The sequence below is a fragment of the Anomaloglossus baeobatrachus genome, chromosome 2 (genome assembly GCF_048569485.1).
Source record: "Anomaloglossus baeobatrachus isolate aAnoBae1 chromosome 2, aAnoBae1.hap1, whole genome shotgun sequence".
Classification (NCBI taxonomy): Eukaryota; Metazoa; Chordata; class Amphibia; order Anura; family Aromobatidae; genus Anomaloglossus; species Anomaloglossus baeobatrachus.
The window spans coordinates 741,937,521-741,951,685 of record NC_134354.1 but is presented as its reverse complement, the minus strand read 5'-3'; the positions used below and the strand labels follow the sequence as shown (position 1 = coordinate 741,951,685).

Sequence of the window (14,165 nt, the reverse complement as noted above, 5' to 3'; positions counted from 1 at the left end):
CTATAAGGAGATATCGGACCACCAGGATATAACACACCTCTGGTCAGTGCAGTCGTTGCCCCTCTCCCTTAGTTTGAGGGTTTCGGGAACTGGACCTCCTCCATTCAGCTCTACTAAATGGGCTAAAACATATCAAAGAATGTTGAGACCTTAAAACATGTGGAAATCTCTTTAAGGGGCATATTTTTTGTTTACCTAAATGCATGGATTTTTGGCTATAAATATTGGGTTTCATTGAAAGTTGTGCACCAGGCTTTTTGCCTCCATCACTTCTATGGCTGATCTGTAATACCCGACCACCGTAGAAATGACGGAGCTGCTGCGTTCCCCCCCCCCCAACTCATTACCAAATGTTATACCTGGCTATGGCCACTGTGTTCCGACAGCGTTTGAGAACTTTCGGCTGCTGCCGGTAATGGCTGAACGGCCGGGGTGCTGGATGTTGCACCCTCATCAATCAGATATTTGTGGCCTGTCTTAAAGGGAATCCATCACCAAGTTTTTGCTCCCCCATCTGACAGCAGCATAATGTAGAGACCCTGATTCCAACAATGTGTCACTTACTGAGCTGTTTGCTGTCATTTTGATAAGATCAGTGTTTTTCTCTGCTGCAGATCTAGCAGTTATACAGAGCTCATGAATATGCTGGACTACCTACACCACGCCAAGTAGTCCGGTAATGATAATCTACTGATTAATCAGTGATTTTATCAAAACTACACTAAGCAGCCCAGTAAGTGACACATCGCTGCAATCCGGATTTCTGGCCCTACGTTATGCTGCTCTCAGATTAGGTGGCAAAATCCTGGTGACAGATTCCCTTTAATGATGGAGAATAAAGTAGAGGCCAACCTCTGTATCTAAAAGTCAGTGGGTTAACGAAATTCGTTCTGACAATAGTTCTACAAAAAATGACCTATGTGCGATCTCAGCAGATCTGCAATCTAGCGTGTCACATCACTAATGAGATCGCTAGCGATGTCGCAGCATGTAAAGCACCCTTAAGAGTTAACCTCTGAGTCAGGATGAGCTCTCTGATGGATTCTCTGTTAACTCATTCAGCAGCCAGCAATGTGCAGGGAAACAAAGCCAACAGTGTAAAGTATTTAATGAGCAGGGGCAGCATGGTGGCTCAGTGGTTAGCACTGTATGGTGGCTCAGTGGTTAGCACTGCAGTCTTGCAGCGCTAGGGTCCTGGGTTCAAATTCCACCAAGGACAATATCTGCAAGGAGTTTGTATGTTCTCCTCGTGTTTGTGTGGGTTTCCTCCGGGGTCTCCGGTTTCCTCCCACACTCCAAAGACATACAGATAGGGACTCTAGATTGTGAGCCCCAATGGGGACAGTAATGCCAATGTCTGTAAAGCGCAGTGGAATTAATAGCGCTATATAAATGAATAAAATTATTATTATTAATTATTATTATTAATGAGACCGGATTACAAAAGTGATTTTTGTTAACTAAATTACTTGTATTTAAATCTGTTAAGGGGGAAGGGATCCTTAAAGATGACCATATACTTGACCTTACCCTTGAAGTTTAGCCGCCATGACTGTGCTGCAGTCTCAGTAATGGTTGCCATATTGCATGGTGCCCAGTAAAGTCAGTAGGTGCTATTGCAGTTGTTTGCAGCGATTTGCTGCTGTGCCTGGGATATTGGTAAGGTAGACCTGCTGTGTCCCCATGATTGCCAGATTGAGGGGCCAGCAGTGAGAGAACACTTGGTCTCCAGCGCCAGGGACATGGCCGACTCTGTGGCCTCTGAAGAAAGCAAACAGGAGATGTGACACAGGATTCCCCCCCCCCCAAACTAATTATATGCCTATGTAGCTCTTTCAAAGACAAGTCCAGCAATATCTTTACATGGCCTGTCCACTCCTCCATTACTGACAAATCAGCGTTTATATTGATATGTAAATGACTATAGTAGATCTGCAGCCCGTGTCACTCCAGCTCTGTTCCCTGCCCAGCTCTGACTCCTCCTTGGCTGTGTCTCTTCAGGCAGTAGGAGGCAGTGCTTGGTGGGGAATGGAGCCGGAGGACATGCACATATTGAGTTGGGTGTGCTGACAGATTCACTGAAACCTCTATGAAAAAGTATGTGTAATCCTGTCCAGAAAAAAAAGCCATTTGCTTCATATGCAAAATTTGGTGATCAGTGCACCCTTTCATTGCTGAGTGCACCATACTACACCCTTTATTAGTATGCCTCTACACCTCCTTTTAGTGTGATTGACAGCGCTCGTATGCTCAGCACAAGTGCTTCATGAACCGAAACCTCCAGTGTGCGCCCACTGTCAGCGCGGGAGCCGGGGGAGTGCGCCCGCTGTCAGAGCGGGAGCCGGGGGAGTGCAGCTGCTGTCAGCGCAGCAGCTGGGGGGAGTGCGGCTGCTGTCAGCGCAGCAGCTGGGGGGAGTGCGGCTGCTGTCAGCGCAGCAGCTGGGGGGAGTGCGGCTGCTGTCAGCGCAGCAGCTGGGGGGAGTGCGGCTGCTGTCAGCGCAGCAGCTGGGGGGAGTGCGGCTGCTGTCAGCGCAGCAGCTGGGGGGAGTGCGGCTGCTGTCAGCGCAGCAGCTGGGGGGAGTGCGGCTGCTGTCAGCGCAGCAGCTGGGGGGAGTGCGGCTGCTGTCAGCGCAGCAGCTGGGGGGAGTGCGGCTGCTGTCAGCGCAGCAGCTGGGGGGAGTGCGGCTGCTGTCAGCGCAGCAGCTGGGGGGAGTGCGGCTGCTGTCAGCGCAGCAGCTGGGGGGAGTGCGGCTGCTGTCAGCGCAGCAGCTGGGGGGAGTGCGGCTGCTGTCAGCGCAGCAGCTGGGGGGAGTGCGGCTGCTGTCAGCGCAGCAGCTGGGGGGAGTGCGGCTGCTGTCAGCGCAGCAGCTGGGGGGAGTGCGGCTGCTGTCAGCGCAGCAGCTGGGGGGAGTGCGGCTGCTGTCAGCGCAGCAGCTGGGGGGAGTGCGGCTGCTGTCAGCGCAGCAGCTGGGGGGAGTGCGGCTGCTGTCAGCGCAGCAGCTGGGGGGAGTGCGGCTGCTGTCAGCGCAGCAGCTGGGGGGAGTGCGGCTGCTGTCAGCGCAGCAGCTGTGGGGAGTGCGGCCGCTGTCAGCGCAGCAGCTGTGGGGAGTGCGGCCGCTGTCAGCGCAGCAGCTGTGGGGAGTGCGGCCGCTGTCAGCGCAGCAGCTGTGGGGAGTGCGGCCGCTGTCAGCGCAGCAGCTGTGGGGAGTGCGGCCGCTGTCAGCGCAGCAGCTGTGGGGAGTGCGGCCTCTGTCAGCGCAGCAGCTGTGGGGAGTGCGGCCGCTGTCAGCGCAGCAGCTGTGGGGAGTGCGGCCGCTGTCAGCGCAGCAGCTGTGGGGAGTGCGGCCGCTGTCAGCGCAGCAGCTGTGGGGAGTGCGGCCGCTGTCAGCGCAGCAGCTGTGGGGAGTGCGGCTGCTGTCAGCGCAGCAGCTGGGGGGGGGGGGGAGTGCGGCCGACAGTATTAATTAACAGGGGACAGTATTAATTACAGCACCCAATCCCCGTGGCCAGAGGTGTTTGGTAGCCATTTACTTAGCTTTTCCTGAAAAAAAAATAATATACGCTCAGTTTTACAGAGTGTGCATGTGTATGGGGGGAGCGGGTAGAGCTGGTGCATGACGAGACGTGACGTGCGCAGAGCCTTAGGTTAATTACCATCCTATGAAATTGGCCCTAATGTGAACGTCTCGCAAAGTCCCAGCGGGGACAAAAGCTGATGAGAGTGATTTTCATCCTCATTATGCTGCTGTCTGTGCCCCGTGTATAACAGAATCATAAGGTTACCAGGATGGGAGACACACTTTGTATTATCACAGATGCTCCATTAACCGTTTGTGTTCCTCCCCAGGTGGTGAAAACAGTGGGTCTGCGAGAGGTCTGGTTTTTCGGGCTGCAGTACGTGGACAGCAAGGGTTACTCCACATGGCTGAAGCTCAATAAAAAGGTTTGTTCTCCTCGGCTGCTTTTATCTGTCTAACCCTTTGTTGTGCCGTGTCCTTTGATTCAGCGCGTTCGCTCTTCATTACTTTTTTTTTATTATTATTATTTTTTTTTATTATTTCGAGTGTAATAGATTTATTTTTGGAGCAGCAGCAGGTGGTGAGGTTGGGAACACGTGAGGAGCCGGTAACCCGGCCGGCCGGGGCTTTCTCAAATCTGTAGGAAGGAAACAGAATGCCGGATATTTCTTATTCGGTGGATTTAAGGTTTGCAAAAGAGCTTGGCGCTTCCAAATCTGACCGATCCGTGCAGTCCTCACAGTCCGTACTCCTTACTAGAAAATCACAAATACTAGAGGAGCGCTAAACCTAGAGATTAGGGATAAAGGCAGAAAAAGGAGGTGCCGTCTACACAATTTTGAAGGTTTTCTTGGGGGGGATGTTGCTGAGACAATCTTTACAAAAAAAAGCATCTAGGGAAGATGAGTTGTTTCCCCCACCCACGATCTATTTATATGCTCACTTATATAGTGCCATTATGTTTCACAGCAGCACTTTTTACAGATACCATCATCATCACTGTCCCCATTGGTGGTCACAATCTAAATTCCCTATCAGTAGGTCTTTGGAGTGTGGGAGGAAACCGGAGAACCCAGGGGAAACGCAAGAAGAACATACAAACTCCTTGCAGATGTTGTCCCAGGTGCGATTTGAACCCAGGACCCCAGCGCTACAAGACTCCTGTGCTAAATAAGCGGTTTCCATTTTGTACCAATTGATGAGTTTGAGAGTGAACCTCACAAGATAATGTTACATATCAGATCTTTGGAGGTCCGACCCGCACCTATCAGCTGTTATCTCCAGCCATACCGCAGATCAGCTCCTGTTCCACCATCAGCGTCTGCTAAACATTCATTGAGGATGTGTTTGGCAGTAACGTTCAATATGTTCACATCCGATCATCCTCAGAACTTGTACTGTATATGCTGAGCGGTGGGGGTCAAAGTCTTGTGACTGGAAACCCCCTTCAACCAAGCCACCGGGCATAAGATTTTACCGTATTTTTCGGACTATAAGACGGACTTTTGTTCCCCCAAATGTTGGGGGAAAGTGGGGGGTGGTGCGTCATAGTCCGAATGTATGCTACGGGGAATGAGGGTGCTGCGGTGGAGCGGGTCATCAGTGGCATAAGCAGGCTGTAGCAGCGCGTATCGTGGGCCCGCTCATTAGCCTCAGTTCATATGCATGCATCCTCCCGCCCATGAGAAACCAAAAAAAATGTAGCCAAAAGAAAATACAATGATAAAATAGAGGTTTTATTAAAGATCAAGGTAAAAACAATATAAGCAAGGGAAAGTAATGAAAAAAGTGCCGAGGCACGACAAGACCCAGCAGATGGGTTGCAAGCCATAAGGCATACCAGAAAAAATCCCATCATAGGGGTGAAATACCTGTCGCCATTAGCCACTGCTGAGCCACACCAACACGTGTTTCGGCCTTCGCCTTCGTCAGCATTGGCTAATGGCGACAGGTATTTCACCCCTATGATGGGATTTTTTCTGGTATGCCTTATGGCTTTTTATGCCTGTGTTCATGTCCTTTAGCAATATGCAAACAGGAAACCATACTACATGTTTAGTTTGAAAATTATACCTATTTAATTACTGCTATACCCATGTTGGGGACAGTTAATTAGAATGTAATATTTATTAATTTCTTTGTCGCTCCATTGGGAGACCCAGACAATTGGGTGTATAGCTTCTGCCTCCGGAGGCCACACAAAGTATTACACTTTAAAAGTGTAACCCCTCCCCTCTGCTATACACTCTCCCGTGCATCACGGGCTCCTCAGTTTTTTGCTTTGTGTGGAAGGAGGCACACATCCACTCAGCTTCTCATTCTAGTTATATCGGTTGGAAGAAAAGTGGGCCCCCACGGGGCCCCCGGCATGTTCCCTTCTCACCCCACTATGTCGGCGGTGCTGTTAAGGTTGAGGTACCCATTGTGGGTACAAAGGCAGGAGCCTCATGCCGTCTCCTTCACCATCCCTTAGTGGCTCTGGGAGAAGTGGGATCCTGAGCGGTCATCCAGTCACTGGGACCGTGCTCCCTCCGCAGACCCTGGAGGAATCTGTTGGACAGGAGTTTGTTTATCCTCAGGGACCGGGCCCTGCATCACTAAGGTACTCTGTACCCCCATGGGGGATGTACATGGAGCGCCTACATCCCGGACGCTGCAGCAGCTGCTTATTTGTGACGGCCGGCGGACTTCCGCGCCGACCGCGCCTGTTTGTCGGCCGCGGTATTAAATTTAGTTCCCGGCTTCAATTGCGGCCTAGTAGCAAAACTCCCGCCCCCGGGCCTGTCTATCAGAGATAAGGGCGGGACTGCCGACCTGACGTCGGCTGTGAGGGCCAGGGCATCCTGTATGTTCCTCCCCCCTCACTGATCACTGTGGGGACTCCAGATTCCCGCACTTTTTCTAACGCCGCCCACGGCTTCTCCCCTCCCCTGAGAGCTCCGGCAGCCATTTCTTTGGCATTCTGCCTGTGGAAGTTTTTTCCTGGAAAGAGCTCTGCAACGCTGGGAGACCTGGGCAGGGAATCTGGAGGACACACACTCCGCTTTTTAGTGGTGCTGGTCCCCTTAGGGCGCCGGAATAGATACTATATATATTTATATATTTCTGTTCGGTCGGGCTGTATACACTCCCTATATACCCTCAGTGATCACTCTCCTAGGAGACAACAGCATGTCGTCCACAAGGAGCAAGGGGGCCAAGGCACAGGGTTATTTTGCGACCTGTACCTCTTGTGCGGCTAAGTTACCTGCGGGTTCCACCTACCCGCACTGTGAGCAATGCTCAACCCCTGTTTTGCTTCCACAACCGGAGCCTCGGTCACTAGTGGGCCCCTCGGCTCAGGTAGAATCCGTTGCTCCCCCTGTCCAGGCGGCAGGGACAGAGTTTGCAGTTTTTGCTGAAAAACTCTCCGAGTCACTCTCACAGTCCATGGCTCAGTCTATGGACAAATGGTCTGCCAAGCTGCTTGAAGCTTTGCAGTCCAGACCGGTCCCTACTCAGACCCCGGGCCCTGTTGGATCTTCACCCCCAGGCCCCTCTCTGCCCGCGCCGCAGCACGTTCCCAGGGGGGGCCCTAGGTCTCATGTGGAGGACTCCGGCCCGGACCACAGTCCCAGACCGGCTAAGCGGGCTCACTGGGAATCTTCCCCGACTTCTTCACGCTGCTCAGGTTCCCAGCGTGAAGACTCTCTGGAGGACGAGGCGGACGTCGCAGCTCAGGGCTCTGAACCTGACGTTGCCCTCAATCTTGATACACCTGAAGGGGACGCCATAGTAAATGATCTTATCTCGTCCATCAACCAGGTGTTAGATATCTCTCCCCCACCGCCACCTGTAGAGGAGTCGACTTCTCAGCAGGAGAAACACCAGTTTCGGTTCCCCAAACGTACACGGAGTGCTTTTTTCGATCACTCTAACTTCAGAGATGCTGTCCAGAAGCCCAGAGCGGTTCCGGACAAGCGCTTTACTAAGCGCCTTACTGACACACGTTACCCCTTCCCCTCTGACGTAGTTAAGGGTTGGGCTCAATGTCCCAAGGTGGATCCCCCAGTCTCTAGATTGGCGGCTAGATCTGTAGTATCGGTTGCAGATGGATCATCGCTAAAGGATGCCACTGACAGGCAGATAGAGCTCCTGGTGAAATCCATCTATGAAGCCACGGGCGCGTCTTTTGCCCTGGCCTTTGCAGCCGTGTGGGCACTCCAAGCTATTTCAGCTTGTCTGGCTGAGATTAATGCGGTTACACGTAATTCTGCTCCGCAGGTTACGTCTTTGACTTCCCAGGCGTCAGCTTTTTCTTCCTACGCCATGAACGCAGTTTTAGACTCTGCTAGCCGCACAGCGGTGGCATCCGCTAACTCTGTGGCAGTCCGCAGGGCCATGTGGCTGCGTGAATGGAAGGCAGACTCGGCTTCCAAGAGGTTCTTAACCGGTTTGCCGTTTGCTGGCGACCGATTGTTTGGCGAACGATTGGATCAGATTATTAAGGAATCTAAGGGAAAGGACTCCTCCTTGCCCCAGTCCAAGCCAAAGAGACCTCAGCAACGACAGATACAATCGAGGTTTCGGTCCTTTCGTCCCTCCACCAAGCCCCAATCCTCTTCGTCCAGCAGGCCGGAGAAAGGCCAGAGGAACTATGCGTGGCGGGCTAAGTCACGCCCCCAAAAGGCCGCAGGAGGCACTGCTTCCAAGGCGGCCTCCTCATGACTCTCGGCATCCCCGAACCGCATCCTCGGTCAGTGGCAGGCTCTTCCGCTTTTGCGACGTCTGGTGGCCACATGTTCGAGACCGATGGGTGAGAGACATTCTGTCTCACGGTTACAGGATAGAGTTCAGCTCTCGTCCTCCGACTCAGTCAGCGGTAGTCGTGCTACCGCGGGACAAACAACTTTCTCTGCAGGCAGGGGTGCAATCTCTTCTTCGAGGCCAGTCACACCCCTTGAGGCGCCTCATGCACTTCCTGGGGAAGATGGTGGCAGCGATGGGGGCAGTGCCCTTTGCGCAATTCCATCTGCGGCCACGCCAGTGGGACATTCTCCGAAAATGGGACAGGAGGTCGACTTCACTCGACAGGAACGTCTCTCTTTCCCTTGCAACCAAGACGTCACTTCAGTGGTGGCTCTTTCCCAACTCTCTGTCGCAGGGGAAATCCTTCCTACCCCCCACCTGGGCTGTGGTCACGACGGACGCGAGCCTGTCAGGGTGGGGGGCAGTTTTTTCTCCACCACAGGGCTCAGGGAACCTGGACTCCGATAGTCATCCCTTCAGATCAATATTCTGGAGATAAGGGCAGTGTATCTAGCCCTATTGGTCTTTCATCGGTGGCTGGAGGGCAGGCAGATCCGAATCCAGTCGGACAACGCCACGGCCGTCGCTTACATCAGCCACCAAGGCGGCACTCGCAGTCGTCAAGCCTTCCAGGAAGTCCGACGAATTCTGCAGTGGGTGGAAGCCACAGCTTCCACCATCTCCGCAGTTCACATCCCGGGCGTAGAAAACTGGGAAGCAGATTTTCTCAGCCGACAGGCCATGGACGCAGGGGAATGGTCTCTTCACCCAGACGTGTTTCGAGAGATCTGTCGCCGCTGGGGAACGCCGGACGTCGATCTCATGGCGTCACGGCATAACAACAAAGTCCCGGCATTCTTGGACCGGTCTCAAGATCACAGAGCTCTGGCGGCGGACGCATTAGTTCAGGATTGGTCGCAGTTTCGACTTCCCTATGTGTTTCCTCCTCTGGCGATGCTCCCCAGAGTGCGGCGCAAAATCAGGTCCGACTGTCATCGCGCCATTCTCGTCGCTCCAGATTGGCCGAGGCGGTCGTGGTACCCGGATCTGTGGCATCTCACGGTGGGTCAACCGTGGGCGCTCCCAGACCGCCCAGACTTGCTGTCTCAAGGGCCGTTTTTCCATCTGAATTCTGCGGCCCTCGACCTGACTGTGTGGCCATTGAGTCCTGGCTCCTAGCGTCCTCAGGGTTATCGCAAGATGTCATTGCCACTATGAGACAGGCCAGGAAACCAACGTCCGCCAAGATCTATCACAGGTCTTGGAGGATCTTCTTATCCTGGTGCTCTGACAAGGGTTTTGCTCCCTGGCCCTTTGCCTTACCCACTTTCTTTCATTCCTTCAATCCGGAATGAACAAGGGTTTGTCTCTCGGCTCTCTCAAGGGACAAGTATCGGCGCTTTCCGTATTCTTTCAAAAGCGTCTAGCCAGACTTCCGCAGGTCCGCACGTTCCTGCAGGGAGTTTGCCACATAGTCCCACCTTACAAGCGTCCGATGGAACCCTGGGACCTCAATAGGGTGCTAACGGCTCTTCAGAAACCACCCTTCGAGCCGCTGTGGGAGATCTTTTTATCACGTCCTTCGCAGAAGGTGGCCTTTCTAGTGGCAGTCACATCGCTCCGTAGAGTGTCGGAACTGGCAGCGCTGTCATGCAAAGCCCCCTTCCTGGTTTTCACCAGGATAAGGTGGTTCTACGTCCGGTCCCGGAATTTCTCCCTAAGGTGGTATCCCCTTTTCATCTCAATCAGGATATCTCCTTACCTTCATTTTGCCCTAATCCAGTTCACCAATGTGAAAAGGATTTGCACTAATTAGATTTAGTGAGAGCACTCCGAATCTACGTGTCTCGCACGGCGCCCCTGCGCCGTTCAGATGCCCTCTTTGTCCTTGTCGCTGGCCAGCGTAAGGGGTCGCAGGCTTCCAAGTCAACCTTGGCTCGATGGATCAAGGAACCGATTCTTGAAGCCTACCGTTCTTCTGGGTTTCCGCTTCCTTCAGGGTTGAAAGCCCATTCTACCAGAGCCGTGGGTGCATCCTGGGCATTGCGGCACCAGGCTACGGCTCAGCAGGTGTGTCAGGCGACTACCTGGTCTAGTCTGCACACTTTCACGAAACACTATCAGGTCCATACCTATGCTTCGGCAGATGCCAGTCTAGGTAGGCGAGTCCTTCAGGCGGCGGTTGCCCACCTGTAAGAGGGGGCCGTTTTTCGGCTCTTTTTATTGAGGTATTCTTTTACCCACCCAGGGACTGCTTTTGGACGTCCCAATTGTCTGGGTCTCCCAATGGAGCGACAAAGAAGAAGGGAATTTTGTTTACTTACCGTAAATTCCTTTTCTTCTAGCTCCTATTGGGAGACCCAGCACCCGCCCCTGTTCCCTTCGGGCTGTTTGTTCTTTTGTGTACACATGTTGTTCATGTTGAATTGTTCTGGGTTCATGGTTTTCAGTTCTCCGAACATCCTTCGGATTGAATTTACCTTAGACCAATTTATAAGTTTCCTCCTTCCTGCTTTTGCACCAAAACTGAGGAGCCCGTGATGCACGGGAGGGTGTATAGCAGAGGGGAGGGGTTACACTTTTAAAGTGTAATACTTTGTGTGGCCTCCGGAGGCAGAAGCTATACACCCAATTGTCTGGGTCTCCCAATAGGAGCTAGAAGAAAAGGAATTTACGGTAAGTAAACAAAATTCCCTTCATTCTTATATAACTCATTGGTGCTCTGCTTGCAACCCATCTGCTGGGTCTTGTGGTGCCTCGGCACTTTTTTCATTACTTTCCCTTGCTTATATTGTTTTTACCTTGATCTTTAATAAAAACTCCTATTTTATCATTGTATTGTCTTTTGGCTACATTTTTTTTGTTTCGCTTTGACGTAGTAGCCTGACTCCATTTTGGAGATTAGTCAATATTATATACTTCTATTTGTATATATCTCCTTGTGGCGACACAAATTGGTATTTATCCTTCCGCCCATGAATAATTAACAGCCGACCCGCGTGATCACCCCTGGCTCCTACAGCCTGGAGTGATCATGTGTGGCTGTATTCACTGCTCCCCGTGCATCATCATCAGTGCAGGGGGCAGTAAATAAGTATACTCACCCGTCACCGTACCCTGCAACATCGCGATGTCCTCCTGTCTGCCGGCCAGCTGATGTGTGTGGAGAGCGATGAGCACAGCAATGTCATGCACTGCTCCACACAGGTCAGCGGCGCTGCTGCTGGCACAGACAGGAGGAGGAGCGATGCTGCAGGGCAGTGAGGAAAGGTGAGGATAAACGTTTATTTTTTTTTTGTGTGCCACAAGATGCGAGCCATATACCAGGATGGGGTATATACCAGGATGGGGGGCATTTACGGTTCCTAGATGTGGGCACATACCATTAAGGTGGACATATATACAAGGCAGACGGATCATTACCAGGATGGGGTACCCTAGTAGAGAGTTTTGGGGACATTACCACCATAAGTGTCAGCAGCAGCGAGGGCCCCATTACAGTGTGTCATGACCACATTTTTTGCTTAAAATTTTATTTTCCTCCTCTAAAACAAGGGTGCGTCTCATGGTCCAAAAATACGGTGTTTTGCTCCTTCTGCAGCCAGTTGTCTTACAGCCAGATACAGGATTGCACTTTTTTTATATTCCTCAGTGTGCAATGTAAAACAAAAATGTTCAAAGAGGGGATAAAGGGAAGAGTGGCTGCTTGTTTTGTTTTTAGGTTTGTTTTCTTGTTTTTAATTCTTTACTTATCTGCAACATAGGGGGAAGTCCAAAAGGGGTTAAAAAGAAACTCTAGCCCCTTATGGCCTTGTCTTTTTTTTTTTTTTTCTTCATTTTCCTTACTCATGTTCATGGCATTCTTCCAAAGGCATAACTTTACTTGTTTCTGTCCGCATAGCCATAATACGACTTATTGTATGTAGGCCAAGTAGTAGTTTTGAATGACACCATTCACAGTACTGCATAATATACAGAAGAAGATAAAGAAAAGAATTCCTGTGTAGATGAAAATTTCTATATATATATATATATATATATATATATATATATATATATATATATATATATATATATATATATATATATATATATATATATATATATATATATATATATATATATATATATATATATATATATATATATATATATATATATATATACATATATATACATACATACATACATACATACATACATACATACATACACACACACACACACACACACACACACACACACACACACACACACACACACACACGAAAACAAACCTAAAAACAAAACAAGCAGCCACTCTTCCCTTTTATCCCCTCTTTGGACATTTTTGTTTTACATTGCTCACTGAGGAATATAGAAAAAGTGCAATCCTGTATCTGGCTGTAAGACAACTGGCTGCAGAAGGAGCAAAACACCGTATTTTTTGGATAGAATATATATATATATATATATATATATATATATATAATTTTTTTTTATTATATATGTAACATTTGGTTTTTTGTTCCCTTTTTTCATGAGCTGAACTCAAATTTCTAAGACTTTTTTTTTCTATGTGCACAAAAGGCATTTTTCTGTAAAATATTCACAAATTTGTCTAAATCTGTGTTAGTGAGTGCTTCTCCTTGGCCGAGCTAATCATCCTCACAGGTGTGACATATCAAGATGCTGATTAGACAGCAGGATTATTGCACAGGTGTGCCTTAGGGGTGCTTCACACACAGCGAGCTCGCTGCCGAGATCGCTGCTGAGTCACGCTTTTTGTGACGCAGCAGTGACCTCATTAGCGATCTCGTTGTGTGTGACACTGAGCAGCGATCTGGCCCCTGCTGCGAGATCGCTGCTCGTTACACACAGCCCTGGTTCGTTTTCTTCAAAGGCGCTCTCCCGCTGTGACACACAGATCGCTGTGTGTGACAGCAAGAGAGCGACAAATGAAGCGAGCAGGGAGCAGGAGCCGGCGTCTGACAGCTGAGGTAAGCTTGTAACCAAGATAAACATCGGGTAACCAAGGTGGTTACCCGATATTTACCTTAGTTACCAGCCTCTGCAGCTCTCACGCTGCCTGTGCTGCCGGCTCCGGCTCTCTGCACATGTAGCTGCTGTACACATCGGGTTAATTAACCCGATGTGTACAGCAGCTAGGAGAGCAAGGAGCCAGCGCTCAGTGTGCGCGGCTCCTGCTCCCTGCACACACAGCTAAGCGGTGTGCGCTGGTAACTAATGTAAACATCGGGTAACCATACCCGATGTTTACCTTAGTTACCAGTCTCCGCAGCTTCCAGACGGCGGCTCCGTGCAAGCGCAGCGTCGCTTGCACGTCGCTGCTGGCTGGAGGCTGTTCACTGGTCGCTGGTGAGATCTGCCTGTTTGACAGCTCACCAGCGACCATGTAGCGATGCAGCAGCGATCCTGACCAGGTCAGATCGCTGGTCGGATCGCTGCTGCATCGCTAAGTGTGAAGGTACCCTTAGGCTGGCCACAATAAAAAGCCACTCTAAAATGTGCATTTTTATCACACAGCACAATGCCACAGATGTTGCAATTTCTGATAGAGCGTGCAATTGAGATTGCCATTTTTTTCTTTCTTTTTTTTTTTTTTTTTTTTGCAGCTATGAGCTTTCCCTCTGTCACCACTCACTGCTGTTTACTGTGCAGAGCGCAGCAGCTGGCGAGGATGTGACTGCTGCTCTCTGCACTCTGTAATTAGCGGGAGGTGGTGACAGCAGGTCAGGCACCAGGGTGCGGCTGTGTACTGCTAGCATCCGGCTGTCTGACTTTTCTTAATGGTGCCTGAGCCGTGTTTTTCTATCAACATTGTTGCTGCATTTTTTTTTTTTTTTGTACCCAAATGAA

General features: G+C 50.6%; 1 protein-coding gene across 2 annotated transcripts in view; it reads left to right on the top strand.

Moving 5' to 3' along the window:
- RDX (radixin) overlaps positions 1-14,165 on the top strand; it is a 257,192-nt gene that overhangs the window by 78,512 nt on the left and 164,515 nt on the right. For both annotated transcript variants that reach the window (XM_075337425.1, XM_075337424.1), the window contains exon 4: positions 3,848-3,943. In XM_075337425.1, coding sequence (XP_075193540.1) covers positions 3,848-3,943 — 96 coding nt within the window. The remainder of the gene's footprint in view (positions 1-3,847; positions 3,944-14,165) is intronic.